Source organism: Sorex araneus, chromosome X (assembly GCF_027595985.1).
Source record: "Sorex araneus isolate mSorAra2 chromosome X, mSorAra2.pri, whole genome shotgun sequence".
Taxonomy (NCBI): domain Eukaryota; kingdom Metazoa; phylum Chordata; class Mammalia; order Eulipotyphla; family Soricidae; genus Sorex; species Sorex araneus.
In genome coordinates this window covers 351,555,993-351,573,042 of record NC_073313.1, presented here as the reverse complement: position 1 = coordinate 351,573,042, position 17,050 = coordinate 351,555,993, and the positions used below count along the sequence as shown (strand labels likewise).

The 17,050-nt window shown below is 39.9% G+C and overlaps 1 protein-coding gene across 6 annotated transcripts in view; it reads left to right on the top strand.

Moving 5' to 3' along the window:
* Window positions 1–17,050, top strand: part of CYRIA (CYFIP related Rac1 interactor A) — a 117,768-nt gene that overhangs the window by 78,293 nt on the left and 22,425 nt on the right. For all 6 annotated transcript variants that reach the window (XM_055122974.1, XM_055122975.1, XM_055122979.1 and 3 more), the window contains one exon: window positions 7,184–7,263. In XM_055122974.1, the coding sequence (XP_054978949.1) occupies window positions 7,194–7,263 (70 nt within the window). In that variant the 5' untranslated portion in view covers window positions 7,184–7,193. The remainder of the gene's footprint in view (window positions 1–7,183; window positions 7,264–17,050) is intronic.

Sequence of the window (17,050 nt, the reverse complement as noted above, 5' to 3'; positions counted from 1 at the left end):
AGAACTCCACATCAGGACCCACGGCCTAGAATGCAACAAACAGGGTGAGAGACTGTCTGAGCTCATCATGTTGACCAAGACCATCCATGGTAACTCGCAGTTCCAGAAGGCTGAATCTACATGCTAGACATGGGAGTCCCCCGGTGCACAGTTCCACAATGAAATTGACCACATCATATTCAATCAATGGTTTTGCCTGACCAATGTCACTGTTGTCCCCAAATTCCAAATGGGATCAGATCACTGTCTCCTTCGTGTGAAATTCTACTTCACGGAGCAGGGAGAAAGGGCTGCACAGTTTAAGAAGAGAACTCCCAGAATGACCACCAACTGGGAGCTCTTTAACTACTGCGGCAATATGCGAAGATGCCATTGTTGACAACATCGACGAGGAATACAATCAACTGGTTCAGGACCTCCATGATTGTACGAAGAATGCAGAGAGAGAGAAAGCCACAAAAAGTTGCCTGTCTTCGGAAACTCTCAACCTTATTGGCCAACATGGTCTGGCGCGAGCCTCAGGCAATCAGAGGCTACTGTCTAAGCTCGCAAAGCTGTGCAGAGAAGTTATAAGGAGGACCTCAAAGAGAGAGGAGCAGTAGTGTTGGTCGATGCGGCAGAAGCCAAGAAAAGTATTCATAATGCCCGCCTGTCCTTCGCCAACTGTAAGACCAAGATAACTGCCCTCCAACGTCCTGATGGATCTGTCACATCTTCCAGATGTGAAAAGGTTATCCATGACTTCTACTTGGATCTCTTTGATAGCCACCTCCACCTGCCCACTTACCAAATTCCGCAGGATGGATATGTCGTTCCCAACGTCCTCCCTTCTGAAATCCAACATGCCATTTCATTGGTAAAGACGCATGCAGCACCTGGTCTAGACAAGGTCAGACATGAACACCTGAGGAATCTGCCACCAGTACTCATCAATACACTGGCTCGGCTCTTTACACACTACCTGTCTGAATGCAAGGTTCCATCCAATGGAAAACCAGCAGGACTGCCCTGTTGTAAAAGAAGGGAGACATCCAAGATTGCCCGATCTGCCTGTTGTCCATCGTCTACAAGTTATTCATTCCAGTCATCCTAAATAAGATTGGCAGAACACTAGATGAAGGACAACCATGCGAGCAAGTTAGGTTCCGAAAAGGATTCAGCATGATTGACCATATCCACACAGTGACCAAGCTGATTGAGGTTTCACGAGAGTTCAGGATGCTGCTCTGTCTAATGTTCATTGGTTTAAAGAAGGTCTTAGATTCTGTTGAGACTAAAGTGGTCATTGAAGCCCTAGCCACACAGGATGTTCAAACTCAATACATTAGGATCCCTTGTGAGCTGTATTACGGATTCATCACCAGGATCTCGCCATTCTACAAAGAAGTGATCATCGACGTAAAGAAAGGGATTCAGCAGGGCAACACTATCTCACCAAAACTCTTCAGTGCCACCCTTGAGACCATCATGCAGTGACTGGAATGGGAAAGAATGAGAGTGAAGATAGACGGTTGGCAACTACACCACCTCCGCTTCACTGATAACATCGTACTCATAACACCAAATATCAGCCAAGTGGCACGAATGCTGGCTGACTTCAACTGTGAGTGTAAAAAGGTGGGACTGCAGCCGAATCTCACGAAGACAATGTTCATGAGAAACGAACTAGTTCCTGATGTTCTACTTACCTCAAAGGAAGGAACATCTCCAAATGCAGCAGTTATGTGTACCTAGGTCGAGAACTCAACATAACAAATGACCTGGCACCTGAACTGCGCAGGAGGAAGAGAGCAGTGTGGAACACCTTCAAGAGCGTCAAGGAAGTGGTTGAGAAAATGAAGAACCTCTGGCTCTGGGTACATCTTTTTGAGTCCACCATTCTTTCTGCACTAACATACTCAGAGACCTGGGCCCAACAAAAACAGGATGAGAACGCTATTCGGGTATCCCAAAGAGGAATTGAAAAAGCTCTGCTTGGAGTATCACATTTCACTCAAGTGAGAGAAGGAATCCAGAGTTCTGATCTCCGTCGACAATCAAGAATCAGGGACGCTATCTTGTTTGCCAAGGCGTCAAAAATCAGATGGGCTGGACATGTAATGCAATTTAGAGATGACCGCTGGACTAGAGCTGTTACCTACTGGATTCCACGGGATATCAAAAGACCGCGTGGCCACCCACCTATGAGATGGTCAGACTTCTTCGTCAAAACCCTAAACAGTTTGAGGCTCTTCATGTTCCTGGAGGGAGCAGATGCCATTGGGCTACATTAGCACGTGACAGGGATGAATGGAGACGTTACTGGTGCCCGCTTGAGCAAATCGAAGATCAACGGGATGACAGGTGGTACAAGTAATACAAGTGATAGATATGCATACATATGTATGACCAATTCTATGTGCATAAATATGGGCAAGGCCTAAGAAGTATGTAATCCAACTTTGTACACATATAGTTCATTTTAAAAGGACATGTATAACATATTGACACTTAAACACCAACAATGACAGTAATACCACTACTTCATAATATCCAATATTCTAACAATTCTAGCAGTGAGTATTTCCTTTCAAAACATTAAATAAAGATTGTTATTTTCTCACTGGTCCCAGTTCTCTTTTGTAGAACTGTAGACAATGTATCTAATACATTCTTTTTTTTTTTTTTAAATTTATTTATTTTTAATTAGAGAATCACCGTGAGGGTACAGTTACAGATTTATACACTTTTGTGCTTATACTTCCCTCATACAAAGTTTGGAACCCATCCCTTCACCAGTGCCCATTCTCCACCACCCGTAAACCCAGTGTCCCTCCCACCCTCCCCAATCCCATCTCCCCCCCACCCCACCCTGCCACTGTGGCAAGGCATTCCCTTCTGTTTTCTCTCTCTAATTAGCTGTTGTGCTTTGCAATAAAGGTGTTGAGTGGCCGCTGTGCTCAGTCTCTAGCCCTCATTCAGCCCGCAACTCCCTTCCCCCACATGGCCTTCGACTACAATGTAGTTGGTGATCGCTTCTCTGAGTTGACCTTTCCCCGGAACGTGAGGCCAGCCTCGAAGCCATGGAGTCAACCTCCTGGTACTTATTTCTACAGTTCTTGAGTGTTAGTCTCCCACTCTGTTATTCTATATACCATAGATGAGTGCAATCTTTCTATGTCTGTCTCTCTCTTTCTGACTCATTTCACTCAGCATGAAACTTTTCATGCCCATCCACTTGACTACAAAATTCTTGACCTCCTTTTTTCTAACAGCTGCATAGTATTCCATTGTATAGATGTACCAAAGTTTCCTCAACCAGTCATCCGTTCTGGGGCATTCGGGTTTTTTCCAGATTCTGGCTATTGTAAACAGTGCTGCGATGAACATACATGTGCAGATGTTGTTTCGATTGTACTTTTTTGCCTCTCTGGGATATATTCCCAGCAGTGGTATTGCTGGGTCAAATGGGAATTCAATATCTAATTTTTTGAGAGTCGTCCAAATTGTTTTCCAGAAGGGCTGAACCAGTCGGCATTCCCACCAGCAGTGAAGAAGGGTCCCTTTCTCCCCACATCCTCTCCAACAGCGGTTGCTTTTGTTCTTTTGGATGTGTGCTAGTCTCTGTGGTGTGAGGTGGTATCTCAAAGTTGTTTTGATCTGCATCTCTCTGATGATTAGTGATGCAGAGCACTTTTTCATGTGCCTTTTGGCCATTCGTATTTCTTCCTTGGTAAAGTTTCTGTTCATTTCTTCGCCCCATTTTTTGATGGGGTTGGATGTTTTCTTCTTGTAGAGTTCAACCAGTGCTTTATATACCATTGATATCAACCCCTTATCTGATGGGTATTGTGTAAATATCCTTTCCCATTCTGTGGATAGTCTTTGTATTCTGGTCACTGTATCTCTTGCGGTGCAGAAGCTTTTTAGTTTAATGTAGTCCCATTTGTTGATCTCTGTTTTTACTAGATTGCTTAGTTCCGTGTCACCTTTGAAGATACCCTTATCTTCAATATCGTGGAGGGTTTCGCCGACCTTGTCTTCAATGTACCTTATGGTTTGTGGTCTAATGTTGAGGTCTTTAATCCATTTTGATCTGACTTTTGTGCATGGTGTCAGGTCAAGGTCTAAACCCATTTTTTTGCATGTGGTTGTCCAGTTGTGCCAGCACCATTTGTTAAAGAGGCTTTCCTTGCTCCACTTTACATCTCTTGCTCCCTTATCAAAGATTAGATGGTCATACATTTGGGGTTGTGTGTAGGGATATTCCACCCTGTTCCATTGGTCTACGGCTCTGCCTTTGTTCCAGTACCATGCTGTTTTAATTGTTACTGCTTTGTAGTAAAGTTTGAGGTTGGGGATGGTGATGCCTCCCATCATCTTTTTCCCAAGAATTGTTTTTGCTATCCTTGGACGTTTATTATTCCATATGAATTTTAGGATTGCTTGATCCATTTCTTTGAAGAATGTCATGGGTATACTTATAGGGATCGCATTGAATCTGTATAATGCTTTAGGGAGTATTGCCATTTTGACAACATTGATTCTCCCTATCCACAAGCAGGGTATATGTTTCCATTTCCTCATGTCCTCTTTGATTTCATGGAGTAGCGTTATGTAGTTTTCTTTGTAAAGGTCTTTTACTTCCTTGGTTAAGCTGATTCCGAGGTACCTGATTTTCTGGGGCACGAATGTGAATGGGATTGCTTTTTTCATGTCCCTTTCCTCTGCCTCATTGTTTGCATATATGAAGGCCATGGATTTTTGGGTATTGATTTTGTAGCCTGCAACTTTACTGTATAAGTCTATTGTTTCTAAGAGTTTCTTAGTAGAGGTTTTAGGCTTCTCTAGATATAGTATCATGTCGTCTGCAAATAGTGAGAGTTTGATTTCTTCCCTTCCTATCTGGATGCCCTTAATCTCTTTTTCTTGTCTAATAGCTATCGCAAGTACTTCCAGTACTATATTGAAGAGGAGTGGTGAGAGTGGGCATCCTTGTCTTGTGCCTGATCTCAGAGGAAAGGCCCTTAGTTTTTCCCCGTTGAGGATAATGCTTGCCGTAGGCTTGTGATAGATGGCTTCGACTATCTTGAGGAAAGTTCCTCCAAACCCCATTTTGGCAAGGGTTTTCATCATGAAAGGATGTTGGATCTTGTCAAATGCTTTCTCTGCATCTATTGATATGATCATATGGTTTTTATCTTTACTTTTGTTGATATGCTGGATTATGTTGATTGATTTCCGAATGTTAAACCATCCTTGCATCCCTGGGATGAATCCCACTTGGTCGTGATGTATGATCTTTTTGATGAGTTGTTGGATCCTATTTGCTAGTATCTAATACATTCTTAATCAGACAGTTTTGTTTAAAACCTGGCACGATTATCATAATGAAAACAACAGTGATAATTATCAATAGTAATAACCTATAACATTCCTTGAGCACACATCCAAAATAATATAGTATTGTGCTAAGTAAGCATTTTATGTATATTTTCTATCATTATCTTTCATTACCAGATGCAATAAGTTATGTTGCAGATAAGAAACTGAGGATTAGTGAGATAAAGTTGTTTGTTCTGGACTGTAAAGTTAAATACGTTGGAAATCAGGTCCCCTGAGTAGATCCTCTCCAAGTTTCACCTTGTTGAGTTTCACTGTAGATGATGCCTCTGTGTGTGTTTGTGTGTATGTTTGTGTGTGTGTATGTGTATGTTTGTGTTTGCAGGAAATGATTATAAAGGCTAGACTATACCATAATCTGCTTACAAGAAAACTGCTGTTTCATACTTTCCTGCACATCTTTTTGGATTTTGGGCCACACCTGACTGTGCTCAGGTTTTACTCCTGGTTCCACACTCATGGATTACTCCTGGCAGGGCTTAAGAACAATATATGGGGCTGAGGATTGAACCCCAGTTGACTGCATGCAAGACAAGCAACCTATCGGTTGCACTATCTCTCTGGCCCTCAAGGTCGTTCTTTCAGTGCACTCTTCTCTCACCACATCTTTCTGTACTGGTGTGTGTGTGTGTATATATATATATATATATATACATATATATATATATATATATATTTAAAACTCCCTCGTGTAAACACTGTCAGAAGCCATGTGCAGAGAAAATTTACAACCTTGCACTTTCTGTATACTGGTCCAGTGATTCTTCAAATTGAGTCTCTACTTGCAGAGGTATCTGTTTCACTGGTCCTATTGTCTTCCAAGGAGTACGATCCCGTTGCATGGAATTTCAGGTCTATAGACACAAGTTTGGTAAATGGATGAGTGAGTGGCCTCCTGAACAGGAATTTACTATAGGGAACTGACAGCAGCAGAAATGGTGCTGCTTAAATAATAACTACATTTCCCCTATGCTTTGAAACTGAGATTGCAGATGTGCAACAAATTTGTGTTTCTCTACGGATTTGATTTACCTTTGCAAATGTCTTTAAGCTATAACATAGTTTTTATTAAAAAACAGGTTTTGGATTTTCTATATTTTTTGCACTTTATGAATAACCCAATTTCACTGAAATGTCCAATAAAGAGACCTCTTCTTTGCCTTCTGGAAAAGGTGACCTCCCTAGGAATCCCCTAGTTTAAGAAGGGTCTCCAGAACTGTAAATCTGTGTATCTAAGTTCTTTATTTCCAGAAATTATAAGTCTTACCCTTCTAGATATGTATTTTAATAATTCCCTCACATCTATGCTTGCCCATTAACCTGATATATCATGTTGATGAAAATGAAATAAAATACACTGAAATTATTTAGCTGGTAAAGGGGTAAACTAGTGACGTTGTAGAATATACCTAAATGGCTGCTGGGAACTAACTAACTGGTATCCATTTTCTTAAATCAAAGGTTCTTTTGTTCATTTCTTTTATGGTGACTGGATACAGGATGCAAGTGTATTCTCCAAGGGGAGCTTGTGCCGTACTTCTTATTGTCACACTTTGTATGGTTTAGGTCAGATAGCCCTAAATTTTCAAGACCCAGTTCAGCAGATATGCTCTGATAGGGAAATGCATTACTAAGCTATTACTCATCTCCTCGCAGAAAGATGCTCTCTGGATGATCTTCAGGTGGAGGTGCAAGGTGTTCCAGTGGTCTATTATTCAAGTTAGTCTCATTTATCCAGCCTTTTTAGAATGTCTGTTTTTAACACTGCTAATGGTTTTTGGTTTTGTGTTACCTCTCCTAGGTTTGCTGGGATGGGAAACCTGCTCAAAGTCCTTACCAGGGAAATTGAAAACTATCCGCATTTTTTCCTGGATTTTGAAAGTAAGTCCCAAAAATTAAAAGATAATGATAAAGCCGTTAGTTCTTTTTAAATAGCTTGTCAATAAGGAAATTATGACATAAAGATTTTATGATCCTTAAACTAAATATGTATGCAACTATGTCTGAATTTTCAGGGATTGTTTTTCTTCTATTCAAAACTAAAAACAGAAGATCCTTCTTAATGTCTCCATTTGTATTGATTACTGGTGTAGGCCAAGCATAAATTAGCATCATCTGTCTTTCCTAATTAAAAAAAAATACTGTGTCATCTTCCAAAGAAAAATGGTACACATAGTAATTTACCCAGATTAATATAGAATAAATATCACTGGAGGTGAAAGAAAAGTTGATCAATACAAGACATAAAGTTTACATATGATTTCTTTTGAGTCAATTCTATCTGTTCTATATATGACAATTATTCAATTTTGTAATTTCAGGATCCTAAGGTTATCCTTTCATGTAAAAGATTATTTTTAGTCAAAAAATTAAATCTTTTCTCAGATAAAATTATAAATGCTGACTAAAAGAATTATTGACTGAGTATATTTACAAACGTGGCACATTAATGTTTAATCAGACATAAGCCCTGTTCCTGCTTGGCACCTGTATTTTCTTTTCTCAAATGGTAATTCCCAAATGTCAGAGTTGAGTGTCTTTTCCTCTAGTATTCACCTTGGATTGCAGAGTTCATATGCTTTAAGCTAATATTTCGTGTATTTTATCTATATTAAAAACAATCGTTGATACGTCCTTCTATTTAAAGTTTCTAGCAGAGATTTTCTAGATAAGGTGCAGTAAACCAAAAGGTGAAAACCCCTGCCACATATTTTTTCAGTATATTTGGTGTGTCTAATATAGCTATTTTATTTTATGTTTGTTTGTTCATTTGGGGGCCATGTCTGGCAGTGCTTACTCCTAGCTCTGAGCTTAGGATCACTTCTGATGGGGCACAGGGGACAGTATGGGGTGGTGGGGATTGAAACCAGATTGGCTGTGAGCAAGGCAAGACCCCTACCTACTGTATTATTGCTCCGACCCCTAAAATACCTATTTGAAAAGCAAGAGCAAACTCAAAAATTATGTGTTCTGGGGAAAAAAAATTAACATTTAATCTTGATTATGTTCAATAAAAGATATCTCACTCTGGATTTAACACATCTACATTTGTTGTTTGTTTTTTTTTATTGTGTTTGATTCGCTATAGGTATATTTGGTTATGTTTGGGTAAGTTTGCTTATGATTTGTATTTGGTTAAGTTTGGTTGTACATGGCTAGGTTTGATTGGGATTAGCTGAGGTCTGTTGGGTTTAATTGGGTTTGGCTGGACTTGGTAAGGAATCAGATGGGATCTCAAATCCAGTTTGATTTGATATTTCAAATAGAATGGGCTTTATTTACTGGCATAACTTTTGCTACTTGCTCCTTTATATTAAACAGATCTTTGTTGGTGGTGTCAAAATGAATATTTATTAGTAACTAAATATTTTTACAAAATAAAATCACTATTACCTTGTTGCTCTTTTACTACTTACATTTTTAATGGGTCCTTTTCACTTCCAGTCTTATACATTGAGTAGAGGTTCATAGCACATGTACAAAATTCCAAAATAGGGATAAGATACCAATAAGATATCATTTACCCTCAACAATAGGAGCATATAAATACCTTAATACTTTGGCAATTTTATGGAAGCTCTAAATTACATATTGGCTATACATATTGTTCACAAATTCAGACCAAACTGAGTGATACCATTTTTCCTTAGAGCTATTCTTGAACTCTTCACTTTTGCTTGTTTGTTAAACACAGAGCTGGCTGGGGCTTAGTCCTGCCTCTACTAAGGGATCATTCCTGTCTGTGCTCAGGGATCACTCTATCACTCCCATTGGTTCTTGGAGGAACATTTTCCTTCTGGGGATCAAAATCTGATTGGTCACTTGCAAGGCAAATGACCTGCTCACTTTACTTTCTTTCAGATAAGGAATTAGGCAGTGAACTACCCAGTACTGGGAGTCTCATTTGATGTATTGCTTGAAGTAAGGAGGCTGGATTCCAAAGAGTTAAGAAGGAAGCACTAGAGGGGGGTGATGGAAGGCTGAAGGACATGTAGCAATAGACTAAATGAAATGTGGTACCTCTACTTGAATGTTGAATATTCTTTTTGAAATTGATGACAGAATATAATTGAAGTGGGTCAAATAGTTATAAAAGAATGCCCAGCAACGACCACGAAGGGACCTGAACCCTCAATCTTCTGATTCGGAATCAGACGCCTTATCCATAGTTACCTCGGAGGGCCCGGCAAACTACCGATAGTATCCTGCCCACATGGCAGAGCCTGGCAAGCTACCCCTGGCATAGCCAAAAACTGTAACAACAAGTCTCACAATGGAGATGTTACTGGTGCCCGCTCGAGCAAATCGATGAGCAACAGGATGACAGTGACAGTGACAAATAGTTATAACTAAGCTGGGTCAAATACAAAATTAAACACATCTGTTCTTAGATTTCCTGATGATGTAGATTGGACATAAGTTCGTGTCTGACCTTTGCATTAAGTTTTACGTTTTATGCTCATATTTCTATTGTTTTCCATACCATCTTTGTTTACTTTTATTTTGTTTACTTTTTCTATACCAATTTTGTTTTTTGTATACTTTTCTATAACAATATATAAATATTGTTATATTTATATAGCAATATAAAATATTGTTATTTTATATAACAATATAAATATATTGTTATATTTCCATTTTCCCTTTAAATGATAGAAGATATGGGGAAACATTAGTACAATCTAATGCTTCATAAGCATTTATTTTAGAGATAGTGTTCGGGAAGATACCTGAAGGACTGTGGGTAATTGCTCAACCAATTCCATTTATTATCCCATCAAAAGTGGGCAACAGTCTTTAGTCTTTCAATGGGATAGCTCTTGTAAAATTATTGTTACAAAAACCAATGAACCATCTTTTAAAAAATATAGCTGAGTCTTATCCTATTATTTTCCAATGGTCTCATCCTCAAAATCTGCTTATTCCCCATATACCATCAATTATTTGTGATATTAGGCAAACTTGGGAACTGCATATGAATAATGCATCCTCATGAGATACCAGCCCCCCCTCATTTAAGACTAGAGAACTTATCCAGACGTGCCACGATCCAGAGTTTAGCATTGCTGACAGAGACCACATTGTAGTTCTTAATTTTCCATTTTCCTACTCACTATACAGTACAAAAATAGCTGTAAACCAGAACTGTGATTTTAGAGTGATGCACTTCCCTAGGTCTTCGTACCAATGTCTATATTGGTGTAGAAGGCCTCAAAGAGTAGAACAAATAGATTGAAGAATCTATTCAGAGTAAATATTTTGGCAAAAAGCTCTTCAAAAGATTCACTTTCTCAAAAAAAAATTAACAAATGGTAAAGCACGTGCAAAGCACTTCACTATCATTAACCATAGAGGAAGGCAATCAGAACTACAATGAAATAGAAATATGAGATGGCTGACTTAGATAGTATAAGTCAAGTTGAAACACTTGACTTAGACAGAGCTGACTCTGGTTTGAGCAATCCCTGGCATCCCACACACCAAGTACCGTGATCACTTCAAAGAGTGATCCCTGGGTCCAGTGCCAGAAGAAAGCTCTGAGAACAGCTAGATGTGCCACCTCCCCCTTTCTAGATAACGAGAGGTAAGAAAAGATGTTGATGAGGATGTGGAAAAGTGGATCCTTCATGCACTGCTAGTAGACATATAAAATGGTGAGGCCAAGAGATTATGTAAGGATTGAGGTACATGCCTGGCATACAGCAGACCCCAACGGGATCCTTAACACTTCATGGTCCCAGGAGCATCAGCAGGTGTATCCTTCCCAACACCAATACTGTAGGATTGACTTGGGTAATCCCTGACACCATAGAGTATGAGCAACATTATTAGACCCACGGATTGAGCTCCTTGTCAGATTGGCCAAGAATCACCAGGAATGGCCTTCAGGGTCCTGTGAGCACTGCTTGAAGGACCCGCAGACCACACACACACATACACACACACACACACACTTTATATATCTATACATAGATATATGTTTATGTACCCTATACGTATAAAATTATTCAGATGCTTTGGAATTCTTAAAAAGTTAAAGGGTTAATGTAACCCAGTGATTCTGCTCCTAGGTATGTAGTTAGGAGTTTTGAACAGGTATCGCCATAGAAATGTGAAGTTTTTAACATGTATCTCCACAGAAACGTGTATGTGAATGTTTATGTTTTAAATGGAGCAAAAACCCTTAGTGCCTATCAACTCATGAATGGGCAAAGAAATGTGGTATATCCATTCAATGGAATAGTATTGGGGAGAAAAAAATTAAGTACTGACACATGAATTCCTTAACATTATTATACTAAGTGAAAGAAGTGGTCATGAAACACCATATATTGTATCATTCCATTTGTAAGAAGTGTGTATATTAGGCAAATATATAGAGACAAAATTGATTACTGCTATCTTGGTCTAGGGAATGGTTATAGGAGAAATGGGGGAAATCATGAATAGGTTCCACGTTTTTTGAGAAAAAAATGACTCCAAAATTATAGTGGTGGTTGCACAGCAGTTACAAGACCTTAAAAATTGCTGAAATGTGTGCTTTAAGTGTGAGAATTTAAATGGTATATGAATTAAATCACACACAAAGAGATTCCTTTGGAAAACCCAGTTTCCTGCTTCGGGTTAATTCTGATATTATCCATCTGCCCAAACTTGACAACTTCTCCTCTTTGTGAGATTCATCTACTTTTATTTTTTTTAAATTAATGTGTAATTTACAGGCACTGAAATATTCAGATCTAAGTGCACATTTTAATCTTTGTTTTGACAAATACCACTTTCTGTCAAGTCTTAGGTTTTTACATCACCCCAGAAAGTTCCAATATACCCCTTTCCTGTCAATCCATTTCTCTATAACCGTACAGAAACTATCGATCAGATCTTATTTGATATATCAAGAGAGTAATTTAATCTATGTTACTGCACTCCATATAAATGGAATTGCAGGGCATTTTTGTATCATGTTGAGATTTACCTCCTTTTATTGCATGTATCTGTAGTTCCCTCTTTTGCTAAGTACTCTTTTAATGTTTAACAGTTTGGGATTTTTTTGTTCTATTAGTGGACTATTTCCAGTTTTGGTCTATTTTTGAGTAAATCGACTATGAACATTCTCATAGAATCATTTTTTTGTATCACTGTTCTGAAAGAAAAAGCTAGGTGTGAAATGCTAAGCTATTGTAGGTATAAATAACTTTTTTTTTCCTTTGGGGTCACACCTGGAGATGCACAGGGGTTAGTCATGGCTCTGCACTCAGGAATTACTCCTTGGCAGTGCTCAGCCCGGTATAAGTAACTTTTCAAGAAACTAAATCAAACACTTTAAGCAAAGGCACATACTACTTTGTATTTCTCCCAACAATGTAGAAAATTCTATTCTTTGTGCCTCTTCTCCAACATGGAGTATAGTCAATATTTTCCCTTCTATCTATGCTACTACATGTGAGTTGTATCTCACTGGGGTTTTAATTTGCATTTTCATAATTAATAATGTTGAACACCTTTTTCTTATACTTCATTGCTTATACTTCATAAACTTGCAAGGAATTTTGTCTCCTCAAATCATTTGACCATTTTGGGGGCTGGAGTGATAGCATAGCAGGTAGGGCATTTGCCTTGCACGCGGCTGACCCGGGTTCAATTTCCAGCGTCCCATATGGTCCCCTGAGCACCACCAGAAGTGATTCCTGAGTGCAGAGCCAGGAGTAACCCCTGTGCATCTCCGGGTGTGACCCAAAAACAAAACGAACAAACAAAAAATCATTTGACCATTTTGTAATCAGGTTGTTTTTCTTTGTATAGATACATTGTTGCAATGCTTACTCTATACCTCCCTTTTTTCCCTTCACTTTCTTTTGTGTGCTCTTCTTGTTCCAGTGATCATGGCTTGGACACGCTTGGTTGTGCTGCTCAAACTCTTGGTTGTGATACTGGCTAGGGGCCTCCGTCCTGCTCAGACTTCTTCAGCTGTGGGCCTTGCTTGGGGATCACACGTTCTAGTTGTAGAACTTATTGAGTGTCAGAGATGGCACTTCCTGTGATGGTGCAGGGGCTTCCTGATGGCAGAACCTCCAGGACTACTTTCAGTGCATGTGGGCAGCACGAGGCATAAAGCCCATAGCTTCATAATCACAGGGACATTTGTCAGTTTTCCTTGATTTCTCACATTCAGTGAGTGCAAAACTGGTGATGGCACTAAAGTTTCAAAAAACTCCATCCTTGGAAGTCCTGCCTTCTTCCAGGGCATTCCAGGGATCGTCTGTGACTGAAACAGACAGCCCCTCCTTATCCTGGCAGTCCCCCATATGGCTGTTCCCTTGAAAAGGGCTCTGTGCTCTGGAGTGAGCTGACTTGTCTTCTTATACAAATAAATATGTCAGGGAAGTCCCTTATATTTTCCAACGAACCTTTGCAGTTTTATGTTGTTTCTGTAAGCAGTTAGCATCCTGTTATAAATCACTACTACTTTACATCCTCAATGTTAATAATAGATAATTATTTATGTCTTACAGTTTATCCTGAAGGGGAGAGGGGCGGAGGAGTAAGGAAGTGGGTGGGGGAGAAGAGCCATATATTTAATTTATGGTTTTGGCAGATCCTTCTTTGTTGTACCTTTCTTCCGTGTGTACACAACAGTAAGTGGGGTACTGAGGAGATAGTAATATATTCTATTGATGAAATGCCAGGGCTCCCTTCAAAGCCAAAGACATATCCAAATAAATGGTGTCTTCTGTTCACATTATCTTGGGTTAATTTCCCTGATTCTCTGTCAGATTCTCCACTGAATGCTAAACAGGTTGTTAGGAGAAGGTATGTGTGTTCCTGCAGCTGGTGACAACAGAGTGTGTCCCTGGCTGATTCGCAAAGATAAGAACTCTTTGATTTGACAGCCATGCTCTGGTTTTAGCCCTGCCGTCCTTCCCTGGGGTATGTTACTGAAGATACCCTGTTCTGACAAACAAAGCCCGCACCTACTTTCCTCTTCCCACAGTGGAATGACAAAAATCCTGCTTTCAGTAAAGATCACCGTCCTCCCTGTGAACTCTTCACCTGCCTCTGGTGACATGAAAATGATGACAGCTAATATCCACCATCCCTAGCAAATGGAACCAAAGGAGGGGAAATAGATTCCCTTAAACAAAGTTAATGTATTTAGTTATTTTAATTGATAAAAGGGATGGTTTTCCTCACATGCTAGGCACTTTAAATTCAGCACATGCTTTACAGTAAATATATGCATTCAAGGTCGTGGTATACACATGATCCGTTTTCAGACTTTCCACAATAGCAAGTCTCGAACGGAAGTTTAAATCATCCAGAGAATGGCCTGGATAGGCTCGTTCTGAGACTCATGGAGGTATTGTCTTCTGAAATTGCCTGTGTAAATCACAGGGATTTTTAGTGGCTTCATTGTTAGACAGGAGCAGTATCATTCCATGACACCAATCCCCTCAGCTCCAGTGAAATAATTGGTTTTGATTGCTTAGAATGTAACCCTTAAAAGAAACATCATGAACATATTTACTGGTTGTAACTGGAAATAAGGAGCTATTCTCATGAAGAATGTTATTAGCAGATGGAATGGTTTGTACCTTTGTGTGTGTGTGTGTGTGTGTGCGTGCATGCGCATACACATGCACACATATGTGTACTTTTGAGTTGCATTAAAAATAGAAAAACCCATAATTGAGAGTTCCTGTTCACTCAGCAAATGCTATAGTAGTTTGCTGATAAGTTAAATACAGTAAACTTTTCAATCACGAATTATTCAAGGTCTCTTTCAAGATGTCGTTCCTGTACATCTGAAGACAGAATACATTTTTCAAAACATATTTGCCAGCCTCAACGGAATATGCAGAAAGACAAAATGCCAAAAGACCCCAAGGTCCCTCAAGGACATTACAGAGAGCAGAACAGTCTCAGCTTTAGATTGGGAGGGAAATATCTGAGTGTTGTTTTTCACTCAACAAGTATCTTCTAGTGTGTAACTTCACTGAGGAAACATTGAGGTCATTGATTTTATTTTTAAAAAAATAGAAGAAATAGATTTTTTAAAAAATTGTTTGAACTGGAGAGTATAGCCTTATTTGCAACTGTAGTTTGACTTCTAGCACCATACATGGTCCCCCAGTCGATCCCTGAACCAGGAACAGACCCTGAGCACTGCCAGTTGTGGCCTAAAAGTGAAAAAAAAAAAAAACCTTTAAAAAATTGTTGCTGTAGGTGTGACTAACCAATTTGGTTGCTTGTAAGATATAGATAAAAAAATCTCGTTGATGTAGAGGTAGTTGATAGGATAGAGATCTTAATGAAAGCAGAGAGCACTGTCATCCCATTGTTCATCGATTTGCTCAAGCGGGCACCAGTAACATCTCCATTGCGAGACTTGTTGTTACCGATTTTTGGCATATCGAATATGCCATGGGTAGCTTGCCAGACTCTGCCATGCAGGCGGGATACTCTCGGTAGCTTGCCGGGCTCTCTGAGAGGGACAGAGGAATCAAACCTGGATCAGCCGCGTGCAAGGCAGTCGCTTTACCCGCTGTGCTATCGAAAGCAGAGAGACATACAATAATATGCATCCATCTGGGAACCTCCCAAAGAATGTTCAAAGACTTAGGGACAGATACTCTACTGACTCTTGACAAGACTCTGCAAAGCTCAGACCCAGGAATGATGCTGTTTAAATCCAGCAGTGCTGAGAGCTACCAGGCAACACCAGTGGTACTCGGGATCTTCCAGGTTATACTCAATGGTGCAAAGGAGTCCTGCATTACCAGGGATGGAATTCAGACACGAGGCAGGCGGCTCTTGACTTGAGTGCTGTCTCCCAGTCCCTAGTATAAATCCACTCGAGGAGACAGAAGAGATCTAGAAATGATATGTCCCTTTTTCTGTCAATGCATCCCATCACCCACATTCTTTGCTGCCAGCTCATTTCCCTTCTTCGTTCATTTATTATTGCTCAAAATGGCTATTAAAAGCCTGTAATGGGTATGGCATACGAGGACACTGAGCTCCAGAATACAGACCCTGTCTCCACATATCTCAGAATTCAAAGACCAACAGGAAAGGAATTGTACAACGTAGTATATTAAGTATATTTAAATCATTCAAGTGTTCTATTCAGTTTTTTTTTGAGCATCTGTTATGTGCCAGGCACTGTGCTAAATCCTGAGGATATAATGTCAAATAAAATAAAGTCATAGTCCTACAGTCTAATGGACCACATGCTCATTAAATAATCCTAACCTATGACTGTTTAGTTGGGAACTTGGAGCCAAATGAATCATGGACCAAAGGGATGCATGGCATGTGAGCCAATGCCAAGTGTCACTTTGGCTTACACAGTCCTTTACCCATTTAAGAAGAAAAACAGATTAGTGTTTCTCCCAGTCAGCACCCTCCACCTGGGAAGGTGATGTCACTTGCGATTTGGGGTTGCTGAGAATCTTACAGCAACCTGGCCTGGAAGGCGGGGGGGAGGGGACGGGGGGGTCCTGCTGGAGGCAAGCGGTGTCATCAATAGCTGGTAACAAGTTGACTTTAGTCTCCTGAAAGGGGGAGGTAGAAACACATGGAGCGTCCAGTAAAACCGGCAAGTCTGGATGGAAGACTCGGAATGATGGGCTCTCTCCCACTCCACCCCTGCTACACTCACTCACAC